General features: G+C 39.0%; 1 protein-coding gene across 3 annotated transcripts in view; it reads left to right on the forward strand.

The window, feature by feature from the left end:
* The first annotated feature begins 8,280 nt into the window (after window positions 1-8,280).
* Window positions 8,281-19,103, forward strand: part of LOC141500963 (echinoderm microtubule-associated protein-like 4) — a 169,533-nt gene continuing 158,710 nt past the window's right edge. For all 3 annotated transcript variants that reach the window (XM_074204587.1, XM_074204595.1, XM_074204577.1), the window contains exon 1: window positions 8,281-8,381. In XM_074204587.1, the coding sequence (XP_074060688.1) occupies window positions 8,357-8,381 (25 nt within the window). In that variant the 5' untranslated portion in view covers window positions 8,281-8,356. The remainder of the gene's footprint in view (window positions 8,382-19,103) is intronic.

The following is a 19,103-nucleotide window of genomic DNA, read 5'->3' on the forward strand; positions in this document are numbered from 1 at the left end:
TGCTTTCATTGCTTGGGACTGGGGAAATTTGTGCATTTGATAGGTTGCCACCATCAGGGAGAAAAAAACTTAATCTCTGGGACACTGGATGGTTGTAACAACCCAAAGAGTTTTAGAAGGGGAGACTAGCACTTCTTTTAAGTGATCAGGCTTTAACATAGTCAATCCCTTTAATCAATAATATTTCTGCTATACAGTAATTGTAATGTTTTCTACTGGTATGCAATCATTAAATTATTTACATAACTGTTTTGTTTCTATATTCAATCAAGTGTAAAGCTTAACCCATAATATAATCTATGAAATAGTATTTATTGAGCATATCTTTGGTGTTTCTAGAGTTTTAGAATATATTTGACATAGTTTTTGCTTAAAACTCCACAAAAACTGAAAAACTGACTTGGTTGTATTCACTTTTGGAAACTTGCCCTTAATCATAGAAGACAGTAGTGAAAATATAGTTCATATGGCACAGGACATGCCACAGTACAGTCTGTAGTTCTAAGATTCCTTAAAGGCATTGGTCCATGGCTCAGTCCATGCACACATAGATACATTCCCTTTCTACCCTGGGACAGCCAGCTCTGAAACTCAGGGAAAGTCCATTAATTCAGGAGGCCTTAGACTTCAATGTATACCTAAACATTGTGACTCACTTTTCAACTAATCATACACTGGAAGCTCACCTATTAAGATTTCTATAAATTCATAAGATGGAAATTTGACCCACTATGGATATAGAACCCATAAGGGCAGTTATTCAAACTAAAAAATCCATGATTTAGATCTGATAGCTGATAATATCAGCTCAGTAAAACAGAAATACTTTCAGATGCCATTGTTCCAAGCTGAGTATTGTTTTTTTGTGAGCCATGCTGGCTCACTGAGCAAACTTACATTACATGCCAAAAGACATCCTTAAAATAAATAAACATGTTTGCATTGTGCCAAATGACAGAATAGTGAATATCCAGTTGGGTAGTACAGAACTCATGTAAATTATTTTTCCTTATCCTGTCTCCTACAGTATGAGTCTTTCACAGTTGATCAGCCAACATGATTTATGCAAAACTATCAGTTTCAGAAACTCCCTTTATTAAATGCTTGCCAGTGAAAGGTTCTTTCATATAATCTATCCACTTTAGGAATAAGAAATATCTATTATAGGTCTATTTTTTTTCAAATGTGCAGGTTTTTCTTTTGGAGTATTGCTAGACCAGCAAACAAATCCATTTGTAAGAAGGAATATGTCTCTTCATTTGGAAGAGCAGTGGAAATAGGAAAACAATACTAGAAGCTTAAATTTTTCTTTATTTTAGAAAGCAGAAATTTGCCCTCATGAAAATTTTTGCATGATTATTGAAAGGAAAAAAAATGACCATTATATATGAAGGATATTGTGGAATGGCAAAAATTATCTTAATGATAATGTTTTAGGTTCTGGTAGAAAAGCTAATAACATATTTAATATTCAATGATTAGGGTTTTTTTTCCTTCTTATGAACTCATTTTGATGTCTGGGTCATGGTGTTATTGAAGGGGGGAAAAAAGCACTTAAGACTTGTTTTTCACCAACCCCGACACTTAAGTTTTGGCTTAGGGAATATCCTGCCCTTTTCCCACTGTGACAAGTTCAAAGTAGGTCTTGTCAGTGCAGACAACAGCTATGCATTTGGCTTCAGCTATGATTCCAAGTATGTTATCTACATTGTAATGAATTAGAGGAGAAAAAGAGACAGCCCTGGGGACTCCTGTGGTAGAAACAGGAAATCCTGCCCTGTCAGGAAATCCTTTGGGCCCTTCTCACCTTTAACTTCCCTATACCCCATATCTCTCATATAGACATTGCTCTATACCTTTCCATATTAGGAGGATGTTTATTTAACTTTGCTATTCTCACTAAGCAGATGTTCAATTATTCACATTCAAAAGATTTTGCCCTCTGAGCTTATCTTTTCCATATTCTGACTATAAGATGGGCTTCTATTTTATGGTCTATGTTTTTCTAAGGGAAGGCCCTAAAATAAGTTATGATAATTTCTTCCAAATTCTCTCCTTCTATCTAGTTTTAAAGGATGAAACAATTCATTCTCTGGAATCTATGGGGTATTCTTTTGTGAAGAACTGCACCCAGAGATCTAGGAACAACTACTGTCACTGAACCTCAAAAATCCTTCCCCTTAAAGGTTTTTCTTCCTTTTTACAAAGGAATCCTATTTTAACTGATTCCCCAAAGGAATTTGATCTTTACCACCAGTTTGGGTAGATGGACATCACAAAACCCTGAGGTTTGAGTTCTCAACTTAGGATTCAATCTGTTTCAAGGGGAGGGAGGTCTCTGAAATTAGATAGGAACAATCATATCTTTATTTCAATATAATTGACTTACCTTGTTATTCTATAATTTTATTCTAAGCATTATTCTAAGAAGGAGTTCTTAGGTTTCACCAGACTACCAAGGGAATCCATGACACAAAAACTTTAGGGATATTTTACTACCTTTAATTCAAGATAACCTTATTGAAGAATAGTAAAACAACATAGGCTATCATATGATAAAGTTGTCCAATGATAAAGGTGAAATTCTTCAAACACATAGCAAAGTTTTATTCTCACCTGTAGCCCATCTCTATGTCCAAGTCAGTGCCAAGTATACTCTCAGTAAGTTTAGATTAAAGAAATAGTTAAGGTTTTTTTCCTTTCTTAAGTCAAGTTATGCTCCTTGAGAGATATAGTATGATATAGAAGAGGGATCACTAGACTTGAAGTCAGTCAATTGACAAGCTTTATTAAGCATCTACTATATATTAAGCACTAGAGATGCAAAAAAGGGTGAAAACGTAGACCCCGACTTTAAGGCCCTCATATTTCAATACAGAAAACAACATGTAAACCACTATGATCCTACATTTACAGAGTAGATGAGGACCTGGTTCTACATCCTGGCTCTGATGTTCATTGTGTGACTATGTATTTAAATCACAACCCTTCTGGTCTTCCTTTTTAAAATAGAATTGTATTGCCAACTTCATGGGATTGTTTTGAGGATAGTGCTTTGTAAAAAAAACTATACATAAACCTTGTAATGTGAAGGGCTGGGTCTCTTCCCAATCCTGCCCTAGATATACTCCAAAAAGAGGAGACGCAACTCAATGGGAGTATTAAAAATCCCTTCACAAGTGAGTCTCATTTCTAACATAAAGATTAGAGGACCATACTGTTCCAGGGTCACATAGACAAGATTAGAACCAGAAGTAGTGTTGATCACATTTCTTGACTTGCTCAGGCATTACTTTTGTTATTAATCCCTTAGCCATGTATGAAATATTTTATGACTGCATCAACCAATTTTGCCATGTACACAGGGAATAGAACATTCTAAGGCAGTGAGAAGCATTAGTTACATAAGTTTTCTACTACTGCTGAGTAACTGCAGTTTTTCCACAAGAATTCATCCTTACTCTTGGGTACTAGTTGGCCTGTTCTTTTACCACAGAGCTTGTGTGTGGGTGATGATGTCTCACCTCACAAACTTGTGAGATATGTGCCACAAAATACCATTGTCCTAAACTCAATTTTGGATTCAAGTTGTCTGATCTGAAATTGCTTCATACTCTTAGGACTCCCAAAGTTCACAGATTTATAGAGCTGTAAAGGCTTAGACTAGAACGAAGTAATCAGCATGGCTTATTCCAAAATGACCATGCACCTGTCTACTTAAGTTCTAGGTGCCTGATGGAAATAAACAACAAAAAAAGCCTTTAACATTTTTTCAACAAGGAATGGATTATTTTTGAGGTCACTAAAACTTGGGAAAGTTCTGGTTATATAACAATTATATAAAAATTCCTAGCAGAGTAATTTCATAAATATGATTTTAAGCCAAGTCTTAAAAGTTTGTTTTTTGGTAAATCAATAAGTAACTACACTTTATTTTAAAGGTATAAAAATCAGCATCTTTATGATGTGCACCTGGAACAATAATGTTTTAATGTCTCACAGATTCTAGAGCTCTAACATATATTGGCCTAGATGAAGCTTCATATGAAAATAAAAGTTCCCTCTTTTCTCTTCAGACATTTATTTTTGCCTTTAAAAGCTGAAACAAAACATTTGAGAATTACCATTTCACAGTGGATTTTTTTCCCTTCTCATGTATGTTTATATGGATTTTAGTAGGTTCATAAAATAGGCAGTAAGTCTCATGAAAATAGACTTTGGTCCAGACAATCATATGAAAGCAATGAAAAAAGTTTTGCAGTCATGTATCACAAAGCATTCGAAAAAATACATTTCTCTTAAAACATGTAAAAAAGTATCTGAAGTAAAGTGAAGTACAAAGAGGTATTTCACTGTTTTTTCAAGGTCATAGATCTAGAGACTAGCAAGATGAAGTAATCAATGCAGGGATAATAATTTTGAACCCATTTCTGGCTTCAAATATTATGTCAAAGGATCAGGGAGAATGAAACTCACACTTTCAATATATGTAATTTGTCATAGGCTTGGGAAAGTGACCACCCACGCTGAAGATTCTATGGCAATGTCCTTTTATGTAATAATAGATGTATTCCTTAAAATTCCTTTGAAATTCAAAGTCTGTAAACTGAATCATATTTTAAGGGCAATATTTCAATTAATCCTATAGTAAATCTTTTATCAAAGAATTCTTTGGAAAAACAAAATGCTTGCATTTGTTTTTATAAATTTGGATTTTTATGTAGTTTGCTTAGATGCATGTGATTATTTCAGTTTCAGAGATTTAAATGAAACTAATTAATTAGTACAGCAATATTAAGTATAACTTCCAAGTATTTTTGTACCTAATTTAAACCATGTTGAAACAGTAATTAGCAGTTTTTAATCAATTACATATTTGCAATAGAAATCATTTTTGTATGATTTTCAGAATTCTTTTTAAGGAAATATCTTTCTCAAAAGGCTTAAAGTAGAACATATTATCTGGTGTGCCATTAAAGGACTTGTAAATTCAGAGCATATCAAAATTTAGAAGGAAAAAATTAGCTCCTTTAAAAGATCTTGGGGGGGGCAAGAGATGATGGCTAGGGAGATTCATGGAGTCCACAAACTTCAGCTGGTTAACCAAATTTTATTCTGTATTCTTGACATTAAACAAGTACAATTTCCAAGTCCAATTGCTGAAATTTATCCATAAAAATAACTTATAAAGGTCTATTTAGGGGGCGGTTAGGTGGCGCAGTGAACAGAGCACTGGAGTTCAAAACTGATCTCAGTCACTTAATAATTACCTAGCTGTGTGGTCTTGGGCAAGCCACTTAACCCCATTGCCTTGCAGAAATCTAAAAAAAAAAAAAAAAAAGTTTATTTAGGCAGCTTTGGTACAGCAGAGAGAACAGTGGATCTGAAGTCAGGTAGACCTGAGTTCAAATTTGACCTCAAACACTTACTAGCTTGTGTGGCTCTAGAAAAATTATTTAGCATCTTTTTGCCTCCATTTCTTCAACTGTAAAATTAGTTGAACAACAGTATCTGCCTCTTAGAGTTGTATCAAATGAGATAATATTGGTAAAAAAGTTTAGCATAATGCATGGCCCATAATAGGAACTAAATAAAAACTTATTCCCTTCCCCTCATTTGAAATGACCAGGCCTGACCAGTCTCTTTATTGAGTAGCACTCAGGGTCATCTAAAAACATTAGGATTAATGACAATATTACTAATTAATTTAAATATTAATACCAATACCAATCAAAACACCTATCTGTTTAGGAAAGTCATGAAGATTTATAAACTCAGTTCTTGACATTTCCTTTTTTCTTTAATTCCAATATGCAATCAATTACCAAGTCCTTTTAAATTCCACAACTTTTGCATTCATTCCCTTTTCTCCATTCATATGAACACTAATCTAGTTCAAGTAATTAACATCTCCTGCCTTTTTCAATTGATCCTCAACTTTCAGGGCTCTCATTTTTTCATTCTCCACACACATTAATTAAGCATTTATTAAGTGCCTACTATTTGTTAGGCACTGTGCTAAGTGCTGGTGATACAATTATAACCACTCAATGTCTGCCCTCAAAAAGTTTAAATCCTAATGGGGAAATAATACATTAAAGGGGAGTTGGCAAATTTGGGTGGGAGGATATGTGCTTTACCAAGAGTAGAACATTCAGAAGAATCATGGAGGCCTGAACCCCTGAAAGATACAAAAACTGTTTCTAGGAAAACAGAGAGACCCAGGGGGGCAGACTCCAGATAGCCACTGAGCAAGAAGGAGAGGTGATGCAAAGAGTGAAAGGAACATGGCAAGGAGTGCCAAAAACATTTTCCTAAGGTACAGGTTTGATTACGTCTTTCCTCAGACAAAATTCTTTAGTAGTTCCTTAATGCCTCTAAGATTAAAATACAAACTCCTTAGATTAAAATTCAAATCCTTTCACAATGTAACTCTATTTTTCCAAACTTTTTATTCCCTATATTATTTCCCTTCATTCATTTCAACAAACATTTATTAAGCATCTACTATGAGCAAGGCACTGGGCCAAGCAGCAGGAATAAAAAGAACTGTCAACTGGGAAATGGCTAAAATAAATTGTGGTATATGAATGTATCATTATTATTATTGGTGTTGTTTATTATTATTATTATTATTATTCCATAAGAAATGATCAAAGGGACAATTTCATGCAGTCCTGGGAAGTATGAAATGATGTAGACTGAATTGAACAGAACCAGAACAATTTATACAACCACAACACTAAATAAAAAATAACAGGAAGACTGAAGAATTCTGATTAAAGAAATGACCAATCCCATTCCAGAGGATCTAAGATGAGGTATGCTATATACCTTCCTGATAGAGAGCTGAGGGATTTATGATGTAGAATGAGATAAAACATTTCTGGATACTGTAAACTATTTTTGATTATGCTTATTCAAGACTTGGGCTGCTTTTCTGTTTTAAATTGAGAGAGGGGAAGGGTATTTAGAAAGGAGGTCATTCAAAAGAAAGAAAAAATCATTCCATTAAAAACATTTTAGTGGTTCTGAGAAGCAAAAACAAGCAGGACTGTTGAACGTTTAACATGTTGAATTTAGAAAATGATTTTCAAGAGATTCAGTTTCACATATAACCCCTTTTGTAGAATACTTTTGGTGTAAAGCTCAAAATAAAATTGAAAAACCCAAGAAAGCCTTTACAACCATCCCTGTGACCTTATGAGGAAACCAAGGCTGAGAAAAAATTAAGGGACTCGCAGCAGAGTCCAGACCTCGAGCGTCATTTAGACGACCCCTTCATTTTTTTTTACAGTAAAGAAAGATGATGCCAGGAGAGAAGGGAATTGCTTTAGGTAATAATAGCATCTCCTCCCAGAAGTGTTCTAACAGTCCCCGGTGCTTTAAGTTATATATCTATCTGTTTGGTCGGGCCAGGTATAAACAGATGAGGGGGCCGGGGGCCCCACTCTCACAGCCTTGCTTCTTTCTGGCCTGCCCCCCATCCGGGCCGAGTGTTCCTGCAGCTTCGCCCTCGCTGTAGCCGCCGATGGCTCCTGCTTGTCCTCAGTCAGGCCCCGAATTCAGGTCCGACTTCTGCCACTTACTAAGCTGTGTCTCTCTACGCCTCATTCCCAAGGGGCAGCGCTTCGTCTGAGATGGGGGAAGGTCCGGGATTGGGGGGGGGGTCGTCCGGTCCGGGCCCGGGGGGGCCCCCCGGGGTGGGTGTGTCCATGGCGGGAGCGGCTGCGGGGAGGCTTCCCGCAAGCCCACGCCACCTCCTCGGCCTTCATGTCCCAGAAACACGGTTTCGCGCCGGGGGCCGCACAGGCCTCGGCCCAGGCGGGCGGCGCGCCGGACGCGGCCGGCGTCGGGGGGCAGAGCCGGCTCCATTCCCGCCGGCTCGGGGCGCACAAGGTCACAGAGCGCAAGCGCACTAACTCGCGCGGCGGTTGGTCGGAGGGCCCGTGAGGGGGCCGCGCTTTGGCCTATCCCGGCCCTCCTCCGCCGGTCCGTCGCAGCCCGGGGGCGGAGTCGGAAGCTGGACGTCGCTGTGGGGGCAGCGGCATGGGGGAGGGGAGGGACGGCGGCGGCGGCGGCACGTGAGGCGCGGGGGGCGGGGCGCGCGCCTCTGCCTGAAAGGGAGGCCGGGAGGAGCGCGGGCCAGTGGGGCTGCCCATCCTCGCCGGGCCGGCCGCGAGCGGGGCTGCGGGCCACGCCGGACCGAGCGGCCGCCCCGAGCGGCGGAGCCGAGCGACGCGAGCCTAGGCGGACCCGCCCCGGCCCGGCCCGGCGGCCCTGGCGCGAGCGGCCGGGCGCCGCCGAATGAAGTGCCCGCCCCGCGGGGCGCCGATCCCCGAGCCTTGGCCGCAAGATGGACGGCTTCGCCGGCAGCCTCGGTGAGTGCGGCCCCGGGCCCCGGGCCCCGGCTCCCGCGGGGCGCCCCGGGGGGAGGGGAGTTCCGGCTGCCGCGCGCCCCCTCCCCGCCCCCCTCGGGCGCAGACACCGTGGGCTTCCGCAGGCCGGGGCCCTCCCGCCGCAGTCCCCACCCCCTGGGGGAGGCGCGCGGGGCAGGCGCCAGGTGCGGGGGGCCCGGCCGCGGGGAGCCCCCCCCTCAAATGAATGGAGGAGGGGGCCGGGGGTTCTGCCCACCCCAGTGTCCCTGCCCACCCCCAGCCCCAGCGCCGCCGCGGGCTGCCCGCCGCACTTCTGTGGCCCCAGCTTATGTGGCTGCACTTCTGTGTGTGCACTTCTGTGGCTTCAGCTTATGTGGCTCCAGCTGGTGCTGCACTTATGTGGCTCCAGCTGGTGCTGCACTTATGTGGCTCCAGCTGGGGCTGCACTTCTGTGGCTGCACTTCTGTGGACCCAGCTTATGTGGCTGCACTTCTGTAGCTTATGTGGCTCCAGCTGGTGCTGCACTTCTGTGGCTGCACTTATGTGGCTGCACTTCTGTGGCTCCAGCTTATGTGGCTCCAGCTGGTGCTGCACTTCTGTGGCTGCACTTATGTGGCTCCAGCTGGTGCTGCACTTCTGTGGGTGCGCTTATGTGGCTGTACTTCTGTGGCTGCCCTTATGTGCCCCATCTGATGCCACACTTCTGTGGCTGCACTTCTGTGGCCGCAGCTGGTGCTGCACTTCTGTGGCTGCACTTCTGTGGCTCCAGCTTATGTGGCTCCAGCTGGTGCTGCACTTCTGTGGGTGCACTTCTGTGGGTGCACTTATGTGGCTCCAGCTGGTGCTGCACTTCTGTGGGTACACTTCTGTGGGTGCACTTCTGTGGCTCCAGTTGGTGCTGCACTTCTGTGGCTCCAGCTTATGTGGTTGCACTTCTGTGGCCCCAGCTGGTGCCGCACTTCTGTGGTTGCACTTCTGTGGCCCCAGCTGATGCTGCACTTCTGTGGCTGCACTTCTGTGACCCCAGCTGATGCTGCACTTCTGTGGCTGCAGTTACATGGGTCCAGCTGGTGCTGCACTTCTGTGGCTGCAGTTACATGGGTCCAGCTGGTGCTGCTGCACTTATGTGGCTCCAGCTGATGCTGCACTTCTGTGGCTGCAGTTATGTGGCTCCAGCTGATGCTGCACTTCTGTGGCTGCAGTTTGTTATGTGGCTCCAGCTGATGCTGCTGTAGTTATGTGGCTACAGCTGCTGCCACTGCTGCATCCTGAGGTTTGGGGACCAAGGCTGGGGTCTTGCTGGGGAGGCCTCTCCTCTGGAGACTTTTGTTTCTCCTTCCCCTGTTTTTGATTTGTAAAACCCTAGTTGGTTGACTAGTGAAACAGTCAGAAGCCACACACTCGTCTATCCGCATACTTTAGACTAGTATGTTTTAGCCAAAACATCAACTGGGTTTTTTTAAAATATTGTTTATCAGGGAATATCAAAATATATTTATAGTCGTTTAGGTGGAATAGATTGGAGTGGTACTGAAGAGAATCTTAGAGAATACAGCTTTTAGACCCCACCAGGGCACATTGTCTAACCCACTTTCATCCATATTGGGATTATTCTAGAATGGCATCAATCATACAAAGATCTTATACGATTCTTATTTTGGATGATGGGTCTGTCCTCCTTGTTTAAAACAATAGTGAGATTTGAAGCAGGTAGGTGGGCCAGGACACTTGACCCCTTTGAGATGTTGCAGGAGCTGTGGTCATTCAGTTATTCTCTGGAGAGCAGTTTCTGAGGGAATAGTGGAGATCCTGTGAAAGTCCTGCGTGTGATCATGTAGTAGCATGGATCACCTTGGAGACAGATTTTTTTGAGATATTGAGCTCCTCTGTCTCTGAAGTCACAGCATAGAGGTCTCTTTCTGCAGATGATGAAACTGAAGCTTAGGGAAGCCAAATGAAGTGACCAGAGTCACAATGGGTGGCATGTGCTAGGGCCAGAATTTGAACCTAGGTCTTCTGGCTCAAGCTACACTCTTTCTGCTGTATCAGGCTAAAGCTGGAGTTTGTAGTTGCTTAGAGTTTAAACAAAGGTAGTGTGATCCTCAACACTTGAGAGAGATTTTGAAGTCGTAAAAGAGATTTTAAATTATGCTGGCACTCATAATTTTGCTGGAATTTGTCAGAAGATTCAGCTTTTTAAAGTGTATTAAAGCCATTTGTTGCACTTGGATTTTTCTCATGTTTTAATGCCATTCTTTAGGTGGTATGGGAATGAACAGAGGAAAGAGACTGATGCTTGCTTCTTGAAGAGGGGTTAATGATAGTAGAGAGGGAAGGAAATGGTTCCTGGCAGTGTTTCCGCAGCTGCTCCTAAGGAAGATACTTCCCAGCAGGAGCTGTGTGTTTGTTCTCTCTGTCTCTCTCTTATAAGAGTAAACCTATCCTAATTGAAACCTTAAGGGGGGCTGTGAAGTTGGGCAAAGTGGATGATGATGATGGTATATAGCATATTTTACTGATGAGCCTTGCTTATGTACTGGCAAATTGATTATTGTCATTCCTGCATATAACCCATTAATTTAGGGACTGGAATTTTTGTTTTTCTGTTTCAATCCCGTCTGACTCTTCAAGACCCTGTTTAGGGTTTTCCTGGCAAAGGTCCTGGAGTGTTGTGCCACTTCCTTCTCCAGCTCATTTTACAGATGGGACGAGACAAACAGGGGTTAAGTGACTTGCCCAGGGTCACAATTAGTACGTGTCTAAGCCCTAATGCTCTTACTTTGGTCTAAATAGCTAGAGATGTGGACAAGCGCTTAAACTTTCACAGATACTTTTTTTTATTTGCTTTGAACCAAATAACAATTTAAAATGTGATTTTTAACAGAATCTTGTGGTAAATGAGTTTGTGACTTGAGGAATCTGCTTGTAAAGCAAATTGCCTTTTAATTTTTTTTGGAAGTTCAGAACTTTTTCAATTGAATTTTTCTCAAGTGGGGACACACCTCTATTAGTATATGTTATGTATGATTTTTAACTTAAGCTGAAAATTTGTGGTGTTTTCTGAAAAAAAAAATAGAAGAATGTAAGATGATTAATATTTTCAGTAGTAATATCGATGTGGTGTTTGTTCTTCATTCTCAAAGAAGTCCGTGACATCAGAGGAGGTGATGCCATGACAAGCACATAATTGGATTTGAGTGAGGGTAGTGCTCTATTAAATCACAGTCTTCACTTTCTCCTCCAGAGCCATCTGGGTCCAGTGACCAGATACAAATCAGAATGACCGGAGATGGTTCTGGATGCAAGGCAGTTAGGGTTAAGTGACTTGTCCAAGGTCACACAGCTAGTGTCAAGTTTCTATTTACCGAGTTTGAACTCCCACTCTCCTGACTGCAAGGTCCCTGCCCTAACCACTGCACCACCTAGCTGTTCTTTGGCATTACTTCTGCTTCACAAAAGCACATATAATGCCTTTTATTTTCCCCAAACTAAAGATCTTTAGGCAATCTAGTTGACAGCTGCTTGTGTGCTGGGCTTTGCTTTAGTTGAGATGTTGTTGAATTCATTGATTGATAGTGATGTGTTTTTTTTAAAGATGAGCCAACCTTTGGAAATGCTTTTTTTTTATTAAAGAGACTTAGATACTGTTGACATTTAACCCTTCCCCAGTACCTCCCCTTGCTGTCTTTTAATTTTTACCAACCTTATGATTATTATATTAAAAAAGATTAAAAAAAAACCTTTCAGTTCTGTTATTACACCTAAAAGTCTAGGAGTTGTATACATTAAGAGAATCTCAATCATAATAAAAGTTTTTTAAGATCAGTCTTTGGAATATGCCCCAAAATTATTCTTATTCAGTGTTTGCACTTTAAAATATATACATTAGTTTTTGTGAGGTTAAAAGTTTTTGAATGATTAAAAATTAAGATTCAAAATTTTTTTAACCTTTTTCCAAGTTTTTTAAAATCACTATATTAAACTCATTTCATGAATTTATTTTGAAGTTCATTCATGTTAAATGAAATGAGGTCAGTAACTTAAAAATGGTTATTGACATGACTATTATAATTGAATAAATAGAAATGTAATTGAACTTGTGAAATTTACAGTCTTTATAGTAGTTAGCATCAAACAGTATTAGAAAACTCAAATTTTCCTTTAAAGCATTTTCCCATAAACCTTGAAAAACCTCAAGAAATAAATTCTCTACTACTCTTAAGCTCTAATCTATCTAAAAATACACATGTAAAATTCCATATTTATAGAAATGCCTGAATGTTTTACATAAAAATGTCCTTCTTGTAATCTCAGTATAAGGAGGAAATGATGGAAACTTTGGTTAGGAAGTGACTGCTCTATTCTAGAATTTGTGATAAGAGAAATAAGAAAGGCTTTGGATAGTCTGATATGCTCCCCTACACTTTTATATATTTGAAGTTTCAGAGAGTGGATAAATACAATGGATTAAAATTCTATAGAAGACAGTGTAGGAAGATGGAAAACAACAAAAAATCTCTAGGAAATTCTGAAGGTTTAAATAAAAATAATGACTATAGGGAAAAACTGTCTAAAGAGACTGTTGGAACTATGGAATTAATTCATGAAACAACCTTTTTTTAAATGACTTTCTTTCCCTTCTCTTGCCCCCCCCCCTTTTCTTTCCTCGCTTCTTCCTTCCTTTCTTCTTCTTTGCTGGTAGATTAGGAATAATTTTAGATATTTTTTTTGCCTAGATTTTTAGTTAGAGCATGTGACCAAATCTGTCACCACTCTTTTCAGACAGATAGAGATATGTGAGTTAGGTATTTGTGATATTATGCTGATTCAAATCTGGTTTAATAGTTTGACTCTGAGTACAGTCATTGATCATTATCAACTTCAATGGAATTGTCTTTTTTAGCAGAATGCACCAGGGATGTTTACTTGGTCATGTGATACTCAACATTTTTATTAGTAATTTGGAGAAGACTGGACATTCTTATCAAATTTGCAGATGCCATAAAACAGGGAGACTTAAAAAAAATCTCAAACTGAAATGGTGGGTCAAGTTTAAAATGATAAAATTTTAATTAAATATTACATTATGGAAAAGCCATTTTCAGAAATACAGAATAAGGGAGTGTGGCTTAATGTCATACATTCTCTCTGTAACCATTTGCCTAGACTGTTTCTCCAAACCTAAAATATACTTTTCTCTGCCATTTGACATGTTATGGTTTTTTAATTAATATTTGTTTTCCAATTATATACAATAGTAGTTTCTACCTATCATTTTTTAAGGTTTTGAATTTTACAATTTTTCCCCCACCCTCCCTTCCTTCCCCCCACCCTCCTACGGAAGGCAGTCTGATAATCTTTACATTGTTTCCATGCTAATACATTGATTGAAATTAAATGTGTTAGAGAAAAATCATATCCTTGAGGAGAAAATACAATATTAGAGATAGCAAAATAGACTTTCTTTCTCTGGGTACTGTATTGATGGAACAGTAAGTCCGTTAAGGTTGATCATCACCCCCATGTTGCTATTACAGTGTACAGTGTTCTTCTGGTTCTGTTCATCTCACTTAGCATAAGTTCATGCAAGTTTCCAGGCTTCTCTGAAATCCTGTCCTTCTTGATTCCTAATTGAACAATAGTGTTTCATAACATATATATACCACAGTTTGTTCAGCCATTCCCCAATTGATGGACATTCACTCAATTTCCAAATATTTGCTACCACAAACAGGGCAGCTATGAATATTTTTATACAAGTAATGTTGCTGGATCAAAGGGTATGCACATTTTTATTGCCCTTTGGGCACAAAACTCCAAATTGCTCTCCAGAAAGGTTGGATGAGTTCACAGCTCCACCAACAGTATAATAGTGTCCCAAATTTCCCACATCCCTTCCAACATTGAACATTGTCCTTTCTGGTTATATTGGCCAATTTGATAGTTGTGGACATGTATGGATTCTTTAAATACTTAACTCAAACACCACCTTTGACAGGAGACCTTCCCCATCTCTCCAGTCATCTCCCTCTAAGGTCTGTAGCTTCTATGAATCTACTGAGTTGTGGTGTTGTTGAGTTATTTCAGCCTCCTCTGACTCTTTGGACTCCCATTTGGGGTTTTAAAGATCCTTGAGAGGTTATCATTTCCTTCTCCAGTTTATTTTAAAGATAAGGAAGCTGGGGCAAACAGAGTGAAGTGACCCGACCAGGGTCAGAGAGCTAGGAAGTGTTTGAGGTCAGGTTTGAATTCAAAAAGGTTGCTTTTCCCAGCATTCTATCCACTGTGTCATCTAGTCTTCCCTATTAAGGGAAAATAAGAAAATATGCATTTATTTAGGGCCTTCTAGGGATCAAGCACTGTTCAAATCACTTTTACAACTATTATTTTGTCCTCACAACTTTGTGAAATAGATACTATTCTCGTCCATGTTTTACATTAAGAAAACTGAGGCACTCAGGTTAAGTGACTTGTACAGGTCACACAGCTTGTAAATCTGTGAGGCCAGATTGGAAGTAACCACCAAGTTATCTTGAAGGCAGGGGAGTGTAATGAGGTCTTTCTTTATATCACTAACACTTAGCACAATCCCTGACAAGTAGTAATAGCTTAATGTGTTAATTTGAGTATTTGAGTGACTATAAATTTGGCAGAGTTTATTCAAAAGAGTAATAACATCACAAAGTTAATTGAAATCTTAGACTGCATTAAGAAAAGCTTTGTACCCAGGATAGGGAATCTGCTCTGATCAAAATGTTTCTCAACTGTTGTGTTCAATATGCTACCTTTTTGTAAGGAAATTGTTAAACTGGAGGTTATATGTTTATTGGGCTTTTTAAATTTTTTTAGGTTTTTTTTTTGCAAGGCAATGGGGTTAAGTGACTTGCCCAAGTTCACACAGCTAGGTCATTATTAAATGTCTGAAGTCACATTTGAACTCAGGTCCTCCTGACTCCAGGGCTGGTACTCTATCCACTGTGCCACTTAGCTGCCCTATGTTTATTGTTAATACTTCTATACAATCTATCAAATTTTATCCTTTAACCAGGAATATTTAAGACAAGGATCATTTGAAGGAACTGGAAATGTTTAGTCTCAAGAAATCTTGGGCTAACATAAATATTTGGGAAGGCTTTCATGTGGAAGAAGTATTGGGCTTGTATGACCGCTTGTTGAATATATGATAATGGATAATTATATCAGGTATGGACTGGACAAGATGATATCTGTGGACCTTTAGAATTCAGGGATTCTGTAATAGAGTTATTTAGAAGGATTTTATTCCTTAGAGTAACCTAATAAATAGTTTTACCTATGAATAGTTTTATCTATTAATATATTATTTAAAAAGATCTTTTCATAAATTATCACAATAACAAATCAACGAAATATGCAGAATACCTTTGTTCAATTCTATAATTTGCCTCTTTGGGAAGACAAAAGAAGCATGGATATAGTACCTGCCCTTCAGAAATTTATCTAGTTTAATCCTTTATGCTAATTGTCAAGCAAAGATGAAGTTATCAGAATGGAAAAGTATGAAGATGCATATTATCGTGACCTAACTTCAAATATGTCACATAAGACAGACAACTGTAAATCTCCGTAAAGAGGCTGCTCTGAATAATTTACCCTTTCTCTCCAATTCCCTGATAGTTTAAAATTGCAGAGTGGGTGTCAGTTTGCATTGAAAGAGGGAGCTTTTTAACGTTTCCTCTTATCAGCCAAATCACAGCTCCAACACTCCACAACCCAAAGAAGTAGATTGTGTATCCAGGCATAAGTCTATTAAGGGGGGGGGAGTAATAAAACTGATTTAAATTTTAAAGATCTTGTATTTTTTAATACCACTGTTAACCATAGAAATGTGTGGAGCTAAAATAGAGATTATTTGGTTTTCACTTTACCTATAAAACTTTTTTAAACAAACTAGACTTGGGTAAATCACACTTATGAAACAAAAAGTCATCAGTATCTACTCATGTGGTTAACTGTTATCAGTCCCAACCTTTATTATATAGCACCTAGTCTATATAAAGAATCTATATTTTCTATTAAAATTTCAGTTCAGAAATCTCTTGACATCCCAGACATAATATAATTAAACCCTAATTTTCCTTTTTCTGACAACTTTTTTTTCCTTTGAATTTCTCTTTATGATGCCTTAAATTTAAGACCCTCTCTGCCATGACCCTTTTTCAGTCTTTTCCCACCCTCATCCTATTTTCTCCTTTGGGATCCTTATTCAACTAACCTTGGTTTGCCATCCACTTAATTCTTCTATTTGGGGGGGATCATTACCCAGTAAAATGTGGGAAATAATGTTCATAGTATTTACCTTAAAGCATTGTTGAGGATCAAATCTCGGGAACCTTTAAGATCATTAAACCTATCTCTCAGGTTTGTTTTTTTTTTATTTCTTTGTACAAGGCAATGGGGTTAAGTGGCTTGCCCAAGGCCACACAGCTAGGTAATTATTAAGTGTCTGAGGCCAGATTTGAACTCAGGTACTCCTGACTTCAGGTCCGGTGCTCTATCCATTGCACCCCAATATCTCAGTTTTAAGATGGGGAAGCTCAGTCCACAGAGCTTAAATCTTGGCCAAATAAGTGGCAGAATCTGAATGAAAAATTGGTTCCTGTGATTCAAAATTCATCTTCCTTTTAATTGCACCACATGAACTCCCTGGTGAAATCATCTTCATTGTGTTAGCTTCGGTAGTGATCATAATAGACATGTTTTGTTTGTTGTTCTTTAATTTCAGTCATGTCTTAACTCTTCATGACACCCCACTTGAGGTTTTCTTGGCAAATATATTGGAGTGGTTTGCCATTTCTGTCTCCAACCCATTTTACAGATGAAGAAATTGAGGCAGTGTTAAGTGACTTAATCAGGATCTCATGAGCTAGTGAGTGTCTGAGACCAGACACTTTATTGTTTGATTCCTCAAATCTGAGACCAGATTTGAATTCAGGAAGATGAGTCTTTCTGATTCTAGACCCAAGACTCCTTCCACTTCACCACCTAGTTGCCCTCCATAATAAACATACTTTTCATTTACCTAAAATACTTCTGTTCCTGTCTTCAAACCCCCATATCTACTTCTTGAAATACTATCCATTCTTCAAATAAGAATATTCCAAAATCTCTCTGACTCAACATATTCGGACCACTCTTTTTCTGGCACTTATCCCTTCTGACATATTGTAACTTCTCCACTCTCTTGCTGGGTTGTTAATTGGGGAAGGAGGGATATAGTTTGTTTTTTTTTTTATACATTTGTTCCTCTTGTATCTTGACATACTAAATATACTAGATACTTTTTGAAATGTTTGAGTACCTATTATGTGCAGAGAGTCATGTTAAGCACTGTGAGTCCAAAGATAGAGGATGTAGTCCTTGACCTCCTGTGGCTTATAGTTTAATTGAAGAGGAGAAGGCATATAAATATTATGGCCATTAGCTTTGGAAAATTTAATTATGTAAGCTAGTTGAGTGTATTTTATAATATTTATCAATTTATAGATTATGTCTGGAAAGAAAAGGAAGCTTAACCTGCCCCACAAGAGAATTCTCTTTATGATTCCTTTTTTTTGGGGGGGGGGGGGAGGGTTGTGAGGCAGTGGAGTTTGTGAACTTGCCCAAGGTCACACAGCTACTAAATATCAAATGTCTGAAGTTGGATTTGAACTCAGGTCCTCCTGACTCCAGGGCTGGTGCTTTATCCATTGTACCACCTAGTTGCCCCTATATTTCCTTTTAAATAGTGGGCTATTCCCTTTTCTCAGGAAGAGCTTTCTACCTTTCTTAATCTTACATACTCTTCAAGGCATAGCTTACCCTGCTTTCCTGAAACTTGAGCTGGTTGCTTCAGTAAGTATTGCTCTCTCTTGTTTGAAGTCCTGTAGTAATGAAAATACCATGTAGCATTTCATATAAATTATCTTTATTCTTTTTCTAATTATTTATTCTGTGTTCATCCTGCCTTTTCAGATTTAGAAACTCTTCTGATGGGGTATGGTTAACAATGACTTTTTTATCCCACATTGGTGCAATATACCATGTACACAGGTGCCTAAAGTCAGGTTTAATTTTATTCCATTTGATTTAATTGGACTTACTACTATTTACTACTACTACTACTACTACTACTACTACCACCACCACCACCACCACAGAGCCATTTAGCTACCTGAAAATTGTAACCAAAAAAAAAATCTGAATACCTTATGTAAAGATTCATAAATGGATATTCCCAGGTCTATAGAACCAGAAAACAAAGTAAAAATAGAAAGAATTCACCATATACTTTCTGATTATTTAGTCTGTTATCTCTCTGATCCTAAAGAGACAGAATTGATTTCTGTCTTAAGAAGTTCCTGAAGGTAATGGTATAACTAATTTCTCTGGATTAGTGAATGGATATTTTTCTCCTACTTTTATTAAAGGAAATCCTGATTTCGACAATAAAGTATATGTGTTAATTTCTTTGAATAAAATGAGGGAGTTTGACTAAATGGCCTCTCAGGCTTTTATTGTACTAACTCTAGAACTAAGGTCAAAGTGCTTCTTGGCATTTCTTGGCAGTTGGCACTCATTTTCTTTGGTCTTCAAGATTCTTATTAGTGTGTTTTTTGGTAAATAAATGGCCCTATTTATATCCTTATAAGGCTGTGTAATACTGAAATCAGATATAATTTTATTTTTAAAAAAATGATCAAGATG

This window comes from Macrotis lagotis, chromosome 1, assembly GCF_037893015.1.
Source record: "Macrotis lagotis isolate mMagLag1 chromosome 1, bilby.v1.9.chrom.fasta, whole genome shotgun sequence".
In the NCBI taxonomy this organism is placed as follows: domain Eukaryota; kingdom Metazoa; phylum Chordata; class Mammalia; order Peramelemorphia; family Peramelidae; genus Macrotis; species Macrotis lagotis.